At 39.1% G+C, this 15,940-nt stretch overlaps 1 protein-coding gene across 1 annotated transcript in view; it reads left to right on the top strand.

The window, feature by feature from the left end:
• The window catches only part of tmem104 (transmembrane protein 104), a 79,532-nt gene extending 74,041 nt beyond the window's left edge, over positions 1 to 5,491 (top strand). The window contains exon 10 of the mRNA XM_033971504.2: positions 1,230 to 5,491. Within this exon, the coding sequence (XP_033827395.1) occupies positions 1,230 to 1,993 (764 nt within the window). The 3' untranslated portion in view covers positions 1,994 to 5,491. The remainder of the gene's footprint in view (positions 1 to 1,229) is intronic.
• The last annotated feature ends 10,449 nt before the right edge of the window (positions 5,492 to 15,940 follow it).

Below are 15,940 nucleotides of genomic sequence, written 5' to 3' on the forward strand. Positions count from 1 at the left end.
CCAAGATAATGGTGGAACTGGAGAAAAATCTATTCCGGGAGCAAATGTTTTGTAATTCCCAAAGCAAATTGTATTGTATTCCCATAGTGTAGTTTTATTTTGGGGAATATTGTCCAACTTTTTCCCTACATTTGAAAATATTTATTCTTCAAAAACACTTTTTAATAGTTTATTTCATTTATTTTTATCATTAGTTACTCATTATGTTATAGTGATTATTTAGCAGACTGAACCTAAAGGCCCAGATTACGCCATTTTCTGATCTATGTTATCATGTTTTTTCATAAACGTAACTGGAGTTATGTTTTGTTTCATTCACACATGTTTAACACACAAATCCTGCATATTTAGTCCGAGTTCTTCTCTCAAACTGAAAAATGATGTCATGTGGTAATACAGGAAGTGCTCCACTGTATTGTTAAACTCCATGCACCTTCACTAGAATCATTTGGATTAGAGACACATCACTTTATATCTCTTTATTTGCTGATATATCTCGCTAATATTTGGACTTTTTTAGCATATTTGCTTTTGCCCTTAAATCTCCATCCAATCTGCTGTCTGAAGAATACACACAAAACTTCATATTAACATTTAAATATAAAGAGAGAGCTGCACAAAACGTGACTACAGCCCTCTTATAGGTTTATAGTAAAAAAAAAAAAGGGCTTGGGGGGAGTTTGTAGTAAATTAAAATGTCATAATTTGGGGAAAATGATCACAATCGGACCCACATATTGGCCCAAAAGTATTGGCAGAAGTAATTGGCAATCGGTTGATCTGGATTCTAACCAGTCTGTATTGGCATCGGCCATGAAAACATCTATATCGGTTGATCTTAAATTTGGATAATTTCAGCGCTGGAATTACCAGTCTCTCTTGAATTTAAGGTAAAAGTTAGCTACCACTACATGACATCACAAGGTGGAACCGAGCATTTTGAGCTTTGGAAATGTAGACAGACTAATAATAAATAATACTCAAACATGTGCGACTGAAACAAAACGCAACTCCGGGTCTGTTTTTGAGGAGGTAATAACATTGTAACATGGCTTAAAGCTCACAAGAGTCAATTTAACATTCAACATAAACTGAAAAGTCAGTATGTATCCTATGCCGTATGTTTTAATGTGTTTTTTCATCTTGCTTTTTTAAAAATCACAAAAAAAAGATATTGTTAAAGAAATAATGAGTTAATCTAACCCTTCTCTTCTCTTGTGTCTCCGCAGCCTTCACCATGATGATCATCTTGGCTCTGATCAGTATCGGTAAGGGTTCGGGCGATGGTCACCCTCCCGTCGCCTCTCTATCGGGCGTTCCTAACCTGTTCGGAGTCTGCGTTTACTCTTTTATGTGTCAGCACTCCCTCCCCTCTCTCATCACACCAATCTCCAACAAAAAACACGTGGGGACCTTCGTTTTCGCCGACTACACCCTCATTTTGGGCTTCTATGTCTTACTCTCCTTCACCGCAATCTTTTGTTTCGATAGCTCCTTCCTTCATGACATGTACACGCTCAACTTCACTGATAACTGCAACGTTTTGGATATCCCATTTTTGCGATACTTCTTGGGACTATTCCCAGTGTTCACGATAAGCACGAACTTCCCCATTATCGCCGTCACGCTGCGCAACAACTGGAAGACGCTTTTCCACCGAGAGGGAGGGACGTATCCATGGATCGTCGACCGGATCGTGTTCCCGCTGATTACTCTAGTGCCCCCGGTGGTCGTGGCGTTTTGTACACATAATCTGGAGTCTTTGGTTGGAATTACCGGGGCATACGCTGGTACGGGAATTCAGTACGTGATTCCGGCTTGTTTAGTGTACTATTCGAGGAGACATCTGGAGCCGGTAATGGGGAGGGATGCAGTGAATAAGCACCAGTCCCCCTTTAGACATGCCTTCTGGGTTTGGTTTGTTTTGGTGTGGGCTGCGTCCTGTCTCATGTTTGTAACTGCTAATATTATTCTCACAGACACCAAGAAATGAGAGATTAAAGAAGTCTATATTTTAATTTTAATTTTATTCTGCTCATTTATGGATTTTTTGGGGAGTTTCACTAATGTATAATTTGGTTCGCTTCAACTTGTTAAAGGCCTGTACCTGATTTTTACTGTTGTAGCATCCTAATTATTTACCCTGAGGAGTTTATAAGCACTTTTCTAGCATGCTAACATGCACTTCCTGATTGTCAGACTATAAAATGCTTTCAAATTAGAGTCAGACAGCATGCAGCAGACTTATTTTGACCGCAACAGCTGCTTATACAATATATCTTTACTGGAGTAAGGTAAATTTAGCTCAAATACAGGTGAAAAAAAAATCTGGTACAGGACCTTTAAGATTTTTAAAGGTGCACGATGTCACTTTTCACCTGTCTCTATAGAAATGTTATCTCATTGTCTAGAATATTCCGCAATATAGCACTAAACTTAACTATATTCTATGAAGACAATCAGTTGGCTCGCCCTCTACTGGTAAAGCTGTGCAGTGCGCCTTTACCAAAACAATCATTGAACATTATCTATTGTGAATATTTGTTGAATAGGATTTATTTTTCCCCTTTATTCTAAATCATACTTCATAGCCATGTCTAAAATCACCGCAAAAATAAAATGTATTCGATCGCACTTTCAAAACGCTTTTAAAATACAAAATACTTTTAAAAAATCGTATGTGAGAATGAACGAAACTCATAACACGGCAACGTCAGAATTCTCCCAATGTCCATAAATGAGCAGAATAGTGTAGTGTATTTTCTCAGGCCTTATTCAGACTGTGTGCCTTTAAGTGCGAGCGTGCAGTGTGGAATATTAACTTAAGATTCTTCATGTTTTTTCCTCAAAGGGACCAAATATATTTATGACACAAGTCCAAGGGAGACTGGACTGTTTTTAGGGGATTTATAAATGAACTTTATCACTTTGGTGTTTGGGTATATTCACAATTCACAACACGTTTTTGGTGCATATTTTGATTTTATTCACTTAACAAAAGCGACGCACACTACAACTAAGAGGTAAAATAGTTCAATTCAAAAGTTATTCATAATAGTCCAGTTTTGACTCATACTGTACGTTTTTGGATCACAATCGCAATATTGAGCCTTCAGTTGTGATTTTTAATTGAAGTCACACTACGTAACTTTTCTGTGAAGGGTCTTCCACTTGCTTGTCTTGTGGATATGCTGTTTCTTTGCCTGTAATGTTCCGCAATATGGCATTTAACTGTTCTGTCTTACATGTAGTCAAATACAGGATGCTATACTGTGGAGCATTTCAGGCAAAACAATATCGTCTCCATGGAAAGGAGGTGATTTTACACAATTAAATTTAAAGTGACAAAAAGGGTTAAATTATTATTCGAAAGTAATTTTACCAATGTCGATTTTTTTTTTTTTTTTTTTTTTTGCAGTTGTGATTAGGGGAAGTTTTTAAATATATCCAGATGTAGCGTTACCTTAAGGGGCTGTGACTAAAGAGTTGGAGGCATTAATTAATAGTAGTTATTTTTTTAATTAAGATTTTTTTTTTCCTTGAAACAATCAAAACAATCGATTTATTCAAAGCAGTTTTATCATTTTTTTTTCTATTCATTGAAATTTTACAAAAACTATGAAGAAATGATATATGGACAAAATAAATGTGTTATGTCATCTGTTTCAAATTCGTTCCAAGATGTTGATTTAAAGCAGATGTTTAAATTTAAAGTACTTAATATATATACTTTCCCTTGACATAAATGGGAATAGATAACATAATACATTTATATGAGGTAAACCTTTTTTTTTCTATTGCATTTTCAGTTTCTTGAGCTCTTGCCAGACTTGGATTCAAAATGGTTGCCTTTTCTTTATCATTTCCTTTTTATTTTTTTGGAAACTGTACAACCCACAATGCAACTTATCTTAAGTATTTTAAAGAATGGAGTTCACGCTGGATCATTCTGAATGTACCGTGAATGAGACTGCTTTTTAAGGCGGAATGGTTTAAGGTGGACTGGTGGAGTTATAAAGCAGAACCATGTAACTTTGCCTTGTTTGGTATTGGCCTAATACTTTTCTGGACTAACTTCATCATAGTTTTAGTATTTATTTCTGTTTAACTGTGACGACTTCAACTATGACTAAAAGTAGACCAAAAAAAATCTAACCATTTAAAACTTATTTTTTGAGATTTTAACCATATAACATTGTTCCCTCATGAAAAACATACCTTCGTCATTCACGCTTATTTGATGAACCCTGGTTAGTAAGAACATAAATGCAATTCTAAATTTCTCAGGATTGTTACGTCATAGATAAAAGTCCAGAGGTTTCCTGCTCCAGACTCGCTCTAAGCATTTCTGCTATCAAATTTAAAATAGTAATCATCATAACTGCATACTTCTGTTCTCATATCAGAAAAGGTTGCTAACTCAAGTTCTAAAACATGAGAAGCCAAAGTTAGCATCCTCAAGAACATGTTTAAAGGCCAGTAACGATACAGTGAGTGTGCAATATTTGTCTTTTAAAGGCCCCATATTAAAGTATTTTCGGATGTTTCCTCATCAAAAACGTACTTGGAGTTAAATCTGTAAACCAGGCAAAATGTTGTAAGATGGAAGACATTTCGCTTCTTCAGTTCTGTTCATCCAGGTCTGAAGGAGTAGCTTGGATGTTGGATGAGCAGCGAAACGTCTTCACTCTTACATTTTTATTTAACTTTTAGCTTTTACTATGGATCAGACGTGGACGACTGAGGGACTACACAGACAGACCTGCAGTTGTGTTTTGTTTCATTCACACATGTTTAACACACAAACCCTGCACACTAAGGCTTCTTCTTTCAAACAAAAAACACCCTCACCTGGTGATGTCATGTGATAATACAGGAAGTGCTCCAATGTATTTTTAAACTCCACACACCTTCACTACAATCATTTGGATAATTTCAGTCCTGGAATTGCCAATCTCTACCGAACTAAAGGTAAAAGCTAACTTAAAAACTACCACTTCATGACATCACAAGGTGGGACGGAGCATTTTGAGCTTTGGAGATGTAGACAGACTGATAAAAAAGGGTTACTCAAACATGGGTGAATGAAACAAAACACAACTCCAGGTCTGTTTTTGAGGAGGTAACGACATTATAATATGACTAAAAATTCACAAGAGTCATTTTTGTGCAGTGTAGGACCTTTAAGGTAAAAGTGACTTAGTTCTGCTTTAAAGTGACCAAAGATTGAGATCTGTTTGGACATGTTTCATGTTACAACTTTATCTGTATTATTATTTTAAATCACTGTGCTTGTTTTTGGCCTTTTATTTTGAACACAAATGTTTATTTTTTCATTTACAATCACCTTTTTTCTTACATCTGTTTTTGTTTACACTCTTGGTTTGTTGCTTTTATTTTTAAGTTTACATTCAAACTCATTTTATGTTTTCGATTTGATGTTTACTTCAGATTTTATAAATAATTAAAACAATAAAGAAATTCTGCTCTGAATAAGTTGAAATGAATCTTATTTTAAACCCGGCGTCACACTGGCTTTGAATCACTACTGTCTGAATGAGTGAGAAGTAAAAAGACAATAACGCCACTCGAACGTCGCTGTGGAGATAGTGCTTTGTCTGGAATGTTCCACAGTATGGCATTAAACTTTCATTCTTTTCAATTCAACAGCTGTTTTTATTGCAAAAACAAATAAACTGAACTTGTATACCATATTTTCTGGAGTATAAGTCACACTGGAGTATAAGTCACACCAGCCAAAAAAATGCATAATAATGAAGAAAAAAAACATTTCACGTATAAGTCGCACCCCCCACCAAACTATGAAAAAAAGTGTGACTTATAATCCGGAAAATACGGTTCTTGCGGTGAGTAGAATCACCTCTCCACAGATCTGACTGCAGTAACTTGGCGTGGAAGTGTCATCTGCTTATCTCCTTAGTTTAACGCCATACTGTGGAACATTCCCGGCAAAGTAATAAACAGATGGCAGGACCTCCACCAGATCACATATAGAGGTTTTGGAGTTGGAAGAAAAAATCCTCCAGTTTAGTAGTTCAGATTTGGAGAGTCCTGTTTTTTTTCTAAACGGTCGAGGCCTAAAACTACAGATTGAGACAAACATTTTCAACAACGTTCTGAAACTGAAGTCAGGCCTGAGCTGCTCACGTAATGCTTCAAATGTGCCTTGCGTTTCAGCCCTGGGATCGCCAATCTCTACTGAACTAAAGGTAAAAGGAGCTGTTAACATGACATCGCGTAAATAAATAAATACACTCAGACACTGAATGATGGGTCAAATGAAACGGACATATTTCTGTCTCTCTGATCCTGGTCTGTAGTTTGTCTCTGTTCGTTGAGTGTTTCTTCTTCAGGTTAAACATCAGTGAAGTGTTCTGCTCCTCGACCTGCTGCTGCTGCCGACGCTTTGAAGTCGTCCGATTCTTTGGTTTTGTTCCAGAGTCTCTCCATCTGCTCCTCTCTCCCTCGCATTATCTCTCTCTCTCTCTGATACACTGTCTCTGTCTCTCTATCTCTCACCTCTGTCTCCTCTTCTGTCCTTTTTCTGTCTCCCTCTTTCTCTCTTTCCCGCTCTGTCTGCCCTCCCTCGCCTCTCTGTCTCAGTCTGTCTGTCCCGCTCTCTCTCTGTGTCTCTCTCTCGCTTTCTGTGTGCGTCTTCTGCTCTCTCTCTCTCTCTCACACACACACACACTTCTTCTCTCTCTCTCTCTCACACACACACACACTTCCTCTATCTCTCTCTCTTTCTCTCTCTCTCTGTCTTTCCCTCTGTCACTCTCTACCTCTCTCACACACACACTATCTCTCTTTCTCTGTCACTCTCTCTATCTTTCTCTCTCTCTCTGTCACTCTCTTTCTCTCTCTCCCTCTCTCACTCTCACTCTCACTCCCCCCCCCCCCCCCCCCCCCCGGTCTCTCGCTCACACACACTCTGCCACTATCTCTCTTTCTCCCTCCCTCTCTGTCACTCTCTACCTCTCTCTCACACAGTCTCTCTCTCTGTCACTATCTCTCTCTCTCTCGCTATGTCTCTCTGCCTCTCTCTCTTTCTCTCTGCCTCTCTCTATGACTCTCTCTCTCTCTCTCACCTTAACCAAGTCTGACCAGGAACTTAAACTAAACTTAAACCTTATTCACCTCCATGGACAATATTCCAAAGTATGTCTTTAACTTTCCACATCTATGTAACCATGCGGTCGACTTCCACGTCCACGCAGCTCCATATTCCTCTGAGCTCGTTGAATAAACCTTTGGTCACTTTTATATGTGCTCAAACAAACGGCGTGTTTGTTTTTGCCGAGCTAAGCACAGTGTGGTATATGGAAGTGTCAGCTGTTGTATGTTCTAATCTTCTTCTCCTAAATGTTGACAGAATAAACGCTCCGAGTGAAAGAATAGACGACTCCTCGCTTGGCCTCAAATTGATTCTACGGCTATTACTGTCACGAGGTTAAAGAACAAGAGAAGAATGGAGCGTGAGCTAAAACAACACAACAGCAACAATATTATGTCTACATTAAAGGTCCCATATTATACAAAAGTGACTCTCGTGAACTTTAAGACATGTTATAATGTTGTTCCCTCCTCAAAAACAGACCTGGAGTTGTGTTTTGTTTCATTCACACATGTCTGAGTAACCCTGGATTATTAGTCTGTCTACATCTCCAAAGCTCAAAATGCTCTCTTCCACCTTGTGATGTCATGAAGCGGTAGTTTTCAAGTTAACAGCTACATTTTACGTTTTTTTTTAGTAGAGATCGGCAATTCCAAGGCTGAAATTATACAGGTGATTTTAGTAACGGTATATGGAGTTTAAAAATTCAGTATACAGTGGTTCCTTATTTATCACGGGGGTTACGTTCTAAAAATAACCCGCAAGAGGCGAAATCCGTGATGTAGTCAGATTTATTTTTTACAATTATTATATGTTTTGCAGCTGTAAAACCCCTCACCACACACTTTATACACTTTTCTCACACAGGCATTACATTTTCTCACATTTCTCTCTTGTTTAAACACTCTCAACATTCAAACCTTCGTAGGCGCCTTTGTCGGTGCAGAAAGTTTCATCGACATTGTGGGTTTTGTTGGGAAGAAACCTTGCAAACATACAGCACTTCAGAGTCACACTGCGATCCAACATTTATGTAAATTTGGCTGAACACATTTTGTACTGTACAGGAGACACGTCACGGAGGAGACTGATGGACAATGGTCTACAGTCCCTCAGCCAATCAGGACGCAGAACACAATGCACGATCATACACTGTAAAAAAAAAAAAGCATCTAAAAGTGCACTAAAAATCAGTGAAACAGCGAGACCACAAATATAAAATGTATATAAATTTGCAGGGTTTGTGTGTTAAACATGTGTGAATGAAACAAAACACAACTCCAGGTCTGTTTGTGATGGGGAAACGACTTAAAGCATAAATCAGAAAATAGTGTAATATGAAATACTTTTTTACTCTTATGACTTTTTACTCTTAAAGTGCATTTTTAAACGGGTACAGTTGTCCATCGCTATATCGTGGTTCACCTTTTGCGGTCTCGCTTTTTCGTGGATTTTTTTTGGGTGCAATTTTCCATGCTTTTTTTTTTACAGTGTATGAACGTGCATTGTGCGTCCTGATTGGCTGAGGGACTGTAGACCATTGTCCATCAGTCTCCTCTGTGCCGTGTCTCCTGTACAGTACAGAATGTGTTCAGACAAATTTACATAAACGTTGGATCGCGGTGTGACTCTGAAGTGCTGTAAGTTTGCAAGTTTTCTCCCCAACAAAACCCGCAATGCTGATGAAATGTTCTGCACCGACAAAGGCGCCTACGAAGGTTTGAACTTTGAGAGAGTTTAAACAAGAGAGAAATGTGAGAAAATGTTAATGCCTGTGTGAGAAAAGTGTATAAAGTGTGTGGTGAGGAGTTTTACAGCAAAAAACATATAGAATAATTGTAAAAAATAAAGCTAATTAATTTGCGGATTTTGTTTATTGCAGGTTATTTTTAGAACATAACCCCCGCGATAAACGAGGGACCACTGTACTTAAGTCAATTTTTTCATATATTTGAGTAACGTTTCACCTGTATCTGTACTTTTACTTAAGTAACTAAACTGAGTACTTCATTCAACACTGGGCAAGACTCACTTTTTCTCTATTGAGCTTAACAACAAAACACAATCCATACAGAAGACGGAAATTCCAAAGCATCGTATGACTGTACCAGCGCAGAAGCCGCCATCGGGTGTGCGCGGTGCATTCAAAGACACACGCCCCCAGAGGAAATCAGGGCGTTTGTGAGCTGTGCGTTTATGTGTAGGGCAGTTTAACCTTGGCCACGCTCCACCTGTTTGAAACCCGTCTCATTTGCAGCCGATTTGAGGATGAAAAAGGAAAAACTGGAGCGAGGAGGAGTAACACGCGATGACAGAGCAATGAATTTCAATGAAAAACAAACCAAGGCCGTACAAATATACAACATGAAAGAGGAAGAGGAGGAGGAGGAGGAAGGAGGAGGGAGAGGGGGATTGGAAAAGAAATGCAGGCTGCAGGTATAGGGACACTGCAAAAAGGAAGTTCTATTTAAATCAGACCTATTCTGCAAAATGGGTTTTTCATGACTTTTAACCATAGTTGTTTCCTTCTCGTTGAATCTCTGAAGTTGTTTTGGGAGTGATTCATGTTTGAGTTACTTTTAATCACACCATTTTGTCGATCAACCCCCATTTTCACCGACACCGATACACGCCCACTGTGACGTACTTTGTTCTCCAATTTTATTTTCTTAATCTGTGATATACGTAGGATTCAGCAGCGTTGTTCAGTCATTTTGGTACAAATAAAAAAAACAAAAACAACACTGCTCGCTTGTGTGATGTGCAGCTATCCATAGGGGGCGCCGACAGCTCCACGTCGCTTTGTTGTGATGATGTTTACGTTTTATAAAGTCGTTTTAGATGAATATTGCGATTTAAAACATGCAAATGATAACATAATGATCCACTAGTGTCAGAGATTATATCTAGCACAAAAAACCTTCTTTAAATCTGCTGTCAGGGTTTGTTTGCGTCTTAAAAACACAATAAACTTGTGCATTTTAAACTGTTTGCAGAGGTCCAAAGTTATTCCTCACTTGTCTTATGCATTCAGAGCATCCTAATTATTCACCACAATGAGTTTATAAGTGCTTTTCACAACTCTCAGAGACCAGAGTTTTGTCATGATAGTAACGCTAACAACAACTAGCATTATAATTAAATTCAGACAACATGCAGCTAAGTTATTTCGACCTCAACAGCTGCTTTTACAGTATATTTGTACTGGGGTGAGACCAAAAGTGAACTAAATGTTGTAACGTTCTGGACTGTAGTTTTGTAATTTTAGGTATCTGTTCTTCACTTGAGTAAATTTTACAGTGGATCCTTTTTACTTTTACTGCATTACAAATTACATTACCACAAAAATTACAAAACAAAACACAACAACTATGACATTGTTTTACCATCACATTTACTAAGGAAATACACAAAGAGGATTACTTTTAAATGCTTTTGATTTCTTTAAGGATTGAGTAGAAATTGATATAAACATGATCTAAACACAGCAGACGTACACTGAGGCAAAGCAATTGTTTCTCAAATATATGAGGAAAAAGGTATTTTAATCACACTTTATCATTCCTACTGATTTTCACTAAAATTACAAAATCGACACCAATTTAAACTACCGGTAAACCTGTTTGTGAACATGGGTGTAATATCTGTAGTGCCTCTGCTGTCTGATCTACTCTACTCTAATCTGCACCTAGTTTAGTTCTGTTTTAGTTCTGGTCTGGTTCTAATCTGGGTCTTGGACTCTTGGACTGAGGAGTTCACTGTTTGTCATTTATCAAAGTGCACAGAAAACTGGAAAACTCTGCCAACCCCACCATCTGTCTGCACCAGCACACACTGAGAGGACCAGACCTGGGCTGAAACAGGACTGAAACAAGGCAAGTTTATTTGCATAGTACAATTCATGCACAGAGTAATTCAAAGTGGTTTATCGAATAAGAAAGACATTAAAATCACAATACAACAAATCAAAACATAAATAATCATCATAAAATGGACATTAAAATAAAAGAGTGCAGAATAAAAACCTCTCAGTCGTATGCACAGCTAAACAGAAGCGTTTTGAGCCTGGATTTAAACATTGTCAAAGTAGAGGCCTGTCTCTCATCTTCAGGACGTTTTAGCTGCATAAAACTGAAACGCTGATTCTCCATGTTTAGTCCTGACTCTGGGACCAGCAGGAGGCCGATCCCTGAAGTCCTCAGAGTGTGAGATGGTTCATGTGGCACTAACATGTGGGAGATGTACTTTGGTGCTGGTTCATGGAGCAGAGCTGCTTTAAAGTCTATTCTCTGAGCCACAGGAGCCAGTGCAGAGACCTGAGCACAGGACGCATGTGCTCGTACTTCCTGGTTCGAGTCAGGACCCGAGCAGCAGTGTTCTGGATGTACTGCAGCTGTGTTAACGCTCGTTTGGAGAGGCCAGTGAGCAGGACGTTACAGTACTCTAACCTACTGGAGACAAATGAATGGGTAAGTCTCTCTAAGTCTGGTTTTGACAGTATACCTTTGATTTTTACAATGTTTTTAGATTGTAAAAAGCTGCAGATGTTATTGATTTGATGTAGCTGTTAAAGTTCAAGTCTGAGTCCATTATGACCCCTAGATTTGATTTTAAAGGTTTTAGAGAGAGAGACTGGAGGTGACTGCTGACACGTTCTGTTTGTTTCAAGACTGAATCAGGATCAGGACAACGAGACTAAAACTAGAGCAGGACCAGACTGGAACTAAACCTGGACCGCCTTGACAAAACCAGACCAGAATCCGGCCAGGACTAAACCAGGCTCAGATGAGAATAAACCCCTACAAACAGGACTAAACCAGATCTAAACCAGGTCTAACCGAGATCAGACTAGGACTAAATCAAAACTAAACCAGAACAAGAAAGAACTAAACTCGGCTAAAACCAGGACCAAATCTAGTACAAGTGTAACATTATTAAACCAGCACCAGATAAAACTAAACTGAGATCATACCAGGACTAAACCAGGACTGGACCAAGTCTAAACCAGGACTTAGCCATACGTTACCATAGAAACAGGACTAAAGTAGGACTGGCCCAACACGACTATAGCGTCAAGAGTTTCTGACCTCATAGGCAAATCATTGGACTTAGATGCAATGAAGCAATTAATATTTTACCTAGCAGCTGATTTAATCAATAATCCCTGTAGGTGTGATGCTAACTGGAGGCACTGCTCTGTCTGAAAATCTGTTAAACTCTAATCCGAGCTTTATTTCAGCACAATCTGACCAGAAAGAGCTGACTTACTTATCAGTTTTGTATTTTTTCTTGAGTTTTAAAACTTTTCAGGCTGTGTTTTCTAATGTGTGCATAGTGTCACCACGGTAACCACTGAACTTTCCGTCATAGACACAGATACAGACACAAATACACAATCAATTTATATTTTATACGGAAGAAAAACTCGCCCCAAAAACCTTAACTAAATAAAAAATAGTTGTGGTGCAGTGAAGGCTGGGTGAGCGTTCAGGAAGTGCACGGTAATCAGAACGAGATCGATACTTGTCGCTCCGTGGGTCCGTGTTTAAAGAAGAACAAGGGCACATCTATCCATCACCGCGGAGACGAGGGATGGAGGAGAGGAAGTGACAGAGCAGATGATGGAGGACGTGTCTGTACTTAGTGTTTTTGTGAACGGAAATAGTGTTGGAATCAATAGTGTAATAAAGGCCTCTGACACCGGCGTGAGGAGACGAAGCGGCGAAGGGACGGGCTCGGCGCTGTCAAAAAACAATACGAAAAAGGCTCGCATGATTAGCTTAGCAATATGACAAAATAAATATATCTTGTTTTGTTTTTTTTTCAATTTGACTTTTTTATTTTGCGTTATCTGACAAAAATGGCTGCCGATACTGATTTCCTGAATGTAAACAACACAGTAGCGACGGGGCGACGGTGGCTCAGTCGGTAGAGCGGTTGCCCCAGATGACTTGAAGGTTGGCGGTGCGATTCCAGCTGCCGTTGTGCCCTTGAGCAAGACACTTAAAACAATTAACTCACGCCCGGTGTCTGCGTACACTGCTGTATGAGTGTGTGTGTGTGTGAATGGAGCGCTTTGAGTGTCTTTAAGGTGGAAAAACGCGATATAAAAATGTGTCCGTTTACCGTGATGTTTTTAAAAAGTCAAGAGTTCATTTCCCTCCGCTCCAACCCACGTCGCTTTTGCTGACAGAGGACTGGCTGTAGCTGATCACTGAGGATTAGAAATGACTGAATGTCTGTCTAGTTTCAAATATGAATCACACAGTCCTATTTGCAGTCCCGCCTCAGAGGATGAAGGTTGGCGGTTCAGTTCCCATAACACACATCCATGGCCTTGGTGAGGACAGTGGAAACATGTGCAATTCATGCTTTTTTTCTCTTTTTAAATCGTTTTTTTAAAGTTGCACTGTAACTTTTCAAGCGCAAATTCTACCACCTGCTTGTTATTGCTTAGTCTGTAATTTCCAACAGTATAAAATATAAACCTATCAATTTTGTTTGTTTTTATAATTGAATGCAGCTCTAAAATGCATTCCAACTTACTGGGAGCGGGGTTGCCTCTCCACAGATCTGACCTGTATTGTAAAAGCCCCATATTACGCTATTTTCTGATTGGTTATAATGTTGTTTCCTCATCACAAACAGACCTGGAGTTGTCTTTTTTTCATTCACACTGTTACAAACTGTTCGTGGGGCAGAAAGGAAGTAACGTGACCCTGGTTGTAAAAAGGTAAATAATAAATGGCTCAACTTATGGCGAATTATAAAGTAAATGAGAGTGTTGCAATTGTCGTAAATTTAGAAATAAAGAAACAAAAGAAGGCAAGGTAAGTTTATTTGTATAGCACAATTCGTACACAAGGTAATTCAAAGTGCTTTACAGAATAAGAAAGACATTAAAATCACACAGATCAAATCGCAAATAATAATCATAAAAATACCATTAAAACAGAAGCTCAACGAGTTCAAAACTGGTGCAAAGTAAAACACAAAAGATCAAAACAAACTAGTTCCACGTGCTATAGGTTTCTCGATTTTGCAAGGTTTAAAGTTCAACAGTTTCACGGGCGTAGGTCACAGGTGGGATGAGGTTCACAGTGGCAGCCGCAGGTGGAAACCCAAGAGTGGTCGGCCTCTGGGACGTCGCACCAATCACACACAGGGCCCAGGAGCCAATCAGATGCCAGCTTACGAGGAGTCCACCAATGGCAGGAGAGAGACAGATCAGCAGCAGGTACAGCACATATGTACACCTGTAGGAAGAGCTGCAGACCTAACGCTGTAACACACACATTTAACACACAAACCCTGCATATTTAGGCTGAGTTCTTCTCTCAAACAAAAAAAAAAACACTCTGTTCCACTTTGTGATGTCATCATGTGGTAATACAGGGAGTGCTCCACTGTGTTTTTAAACTCCATACACCTTCACTAGAATCATTTGGATAATTTCAGCCGTTGATAATTTCAACAGTAGATGCTAACTTGAAACTACCACTTCATGACATCACAAGGTAGAACAGAGCATTTTGAGACACACTAATAATAAAGTGTAAATCAAACGTGTGTGAATGAAACAAAACACAACTCCAGCTATGTTTTCAATGAGGTAACAACATTATAACATGACTAAAAGTTCACGAGAGTCAGTTTTGCATAATATATAGGACCCGCAATGAGTTTAATGGCTGTGAAACACTCCAGGCAAAAGCAGGTGACGACCCCGTGCCAGAAAAGTTACACGGTGCTCCTTTAGGTCCATAAATTGTCCTCTATCACCTGCCTTTGCTGACATTTTGCTGAATATTTAATGTTGTTGAAGTTAATCACAAACAGGGACAAGAACGTTTGAATAATTGAAATATGAAAATGTCCTTGCTGTCGTAAATGATGCATGTCTGATGAGTTTGTCATTTTACTGTTTTAGACACTGCTCCTTACATTGAAATAATTGAAATAAATTAAAGTTGCACTATGTAAATTTTCTGGTGAAGAGCCTGCCACCTGCTTGACCTGTAGAGATGTCATTGCTTTGTCTGGAAGGTTCCGCAGTATGGCATTAAACGTAATTATCTTGGATGTATTTGATTAAAGGTCCTATATTACTGTGAACTTTAAGTCATGGTATAATGAGGTTACCTCCTCAAAAACACACCTGAAGTTGCGTTTTGTTTCATTCATGTTTGAGTAATGGTTTATTATTAGTCTGTCTACATCTCCAAAGCTCAAAATGCTCTGTTCCACCTTGTGATGTCATGAAGTGGTCTCCCTTTTACATTTAGTTTAGTTCAAATTTGAAATCCCAGGGCTGAAATTATCCAAATGATTCTAGTGAAGATGTATGGAGGTTAAAAACACACTGGAGCACTTCCTGTATCACCACATGACATCACAAAGTGGGAGGTGTTTTCTACTCCAGGTACGGGCCCTTTAAAAATGCTTTTATTGCTCAAAAACATCTGTAACTAACTGTGACTGGACTGGATGTCTTCGTGGACATAGATACATTTAAAGCCAATAAATAACATCTCCATGGAGACGGGCAGGTGACATAAACCCGGAAAACTAAGGCTTCCACTAGAAAAGTTACATAGTGCACCTTTTAATCATCTAAGGAGGTTCAAGACCACGTCCTATGAGGAGGAGAGGAGGAGAGAGGAAGGAGGAGAGAGGAAGGAGGAGAGAGGAAGGAGAAGAGAGGAAGGAGAAGAGAGGAAGGAGGAGAGAGGAAGGAGGAGAGAGGAAGGAGGAGAGGGTACGCCAAGATCAGGTTCAAGACCATGTCCTCTGAGGAGAGAGGGA

Source organism: Periophthalmus magnuspinnatus, chromosome 8 (genome assembly GCF_009829125.3).
Source record: "Periophthalmus magnuspinnatus isolate fPerMag1 chromosome 8, fPerMag1.2.pri, whole genome shotgun sequence".
In the NCBI taxonomy this organism is placed as follows: Eukaryota; Metazoa; Chordata; class Actinopteri; order Gobiiformes; family Gobiidae; genus Periophthalmus; species Periophthalmus magnuspinnatus.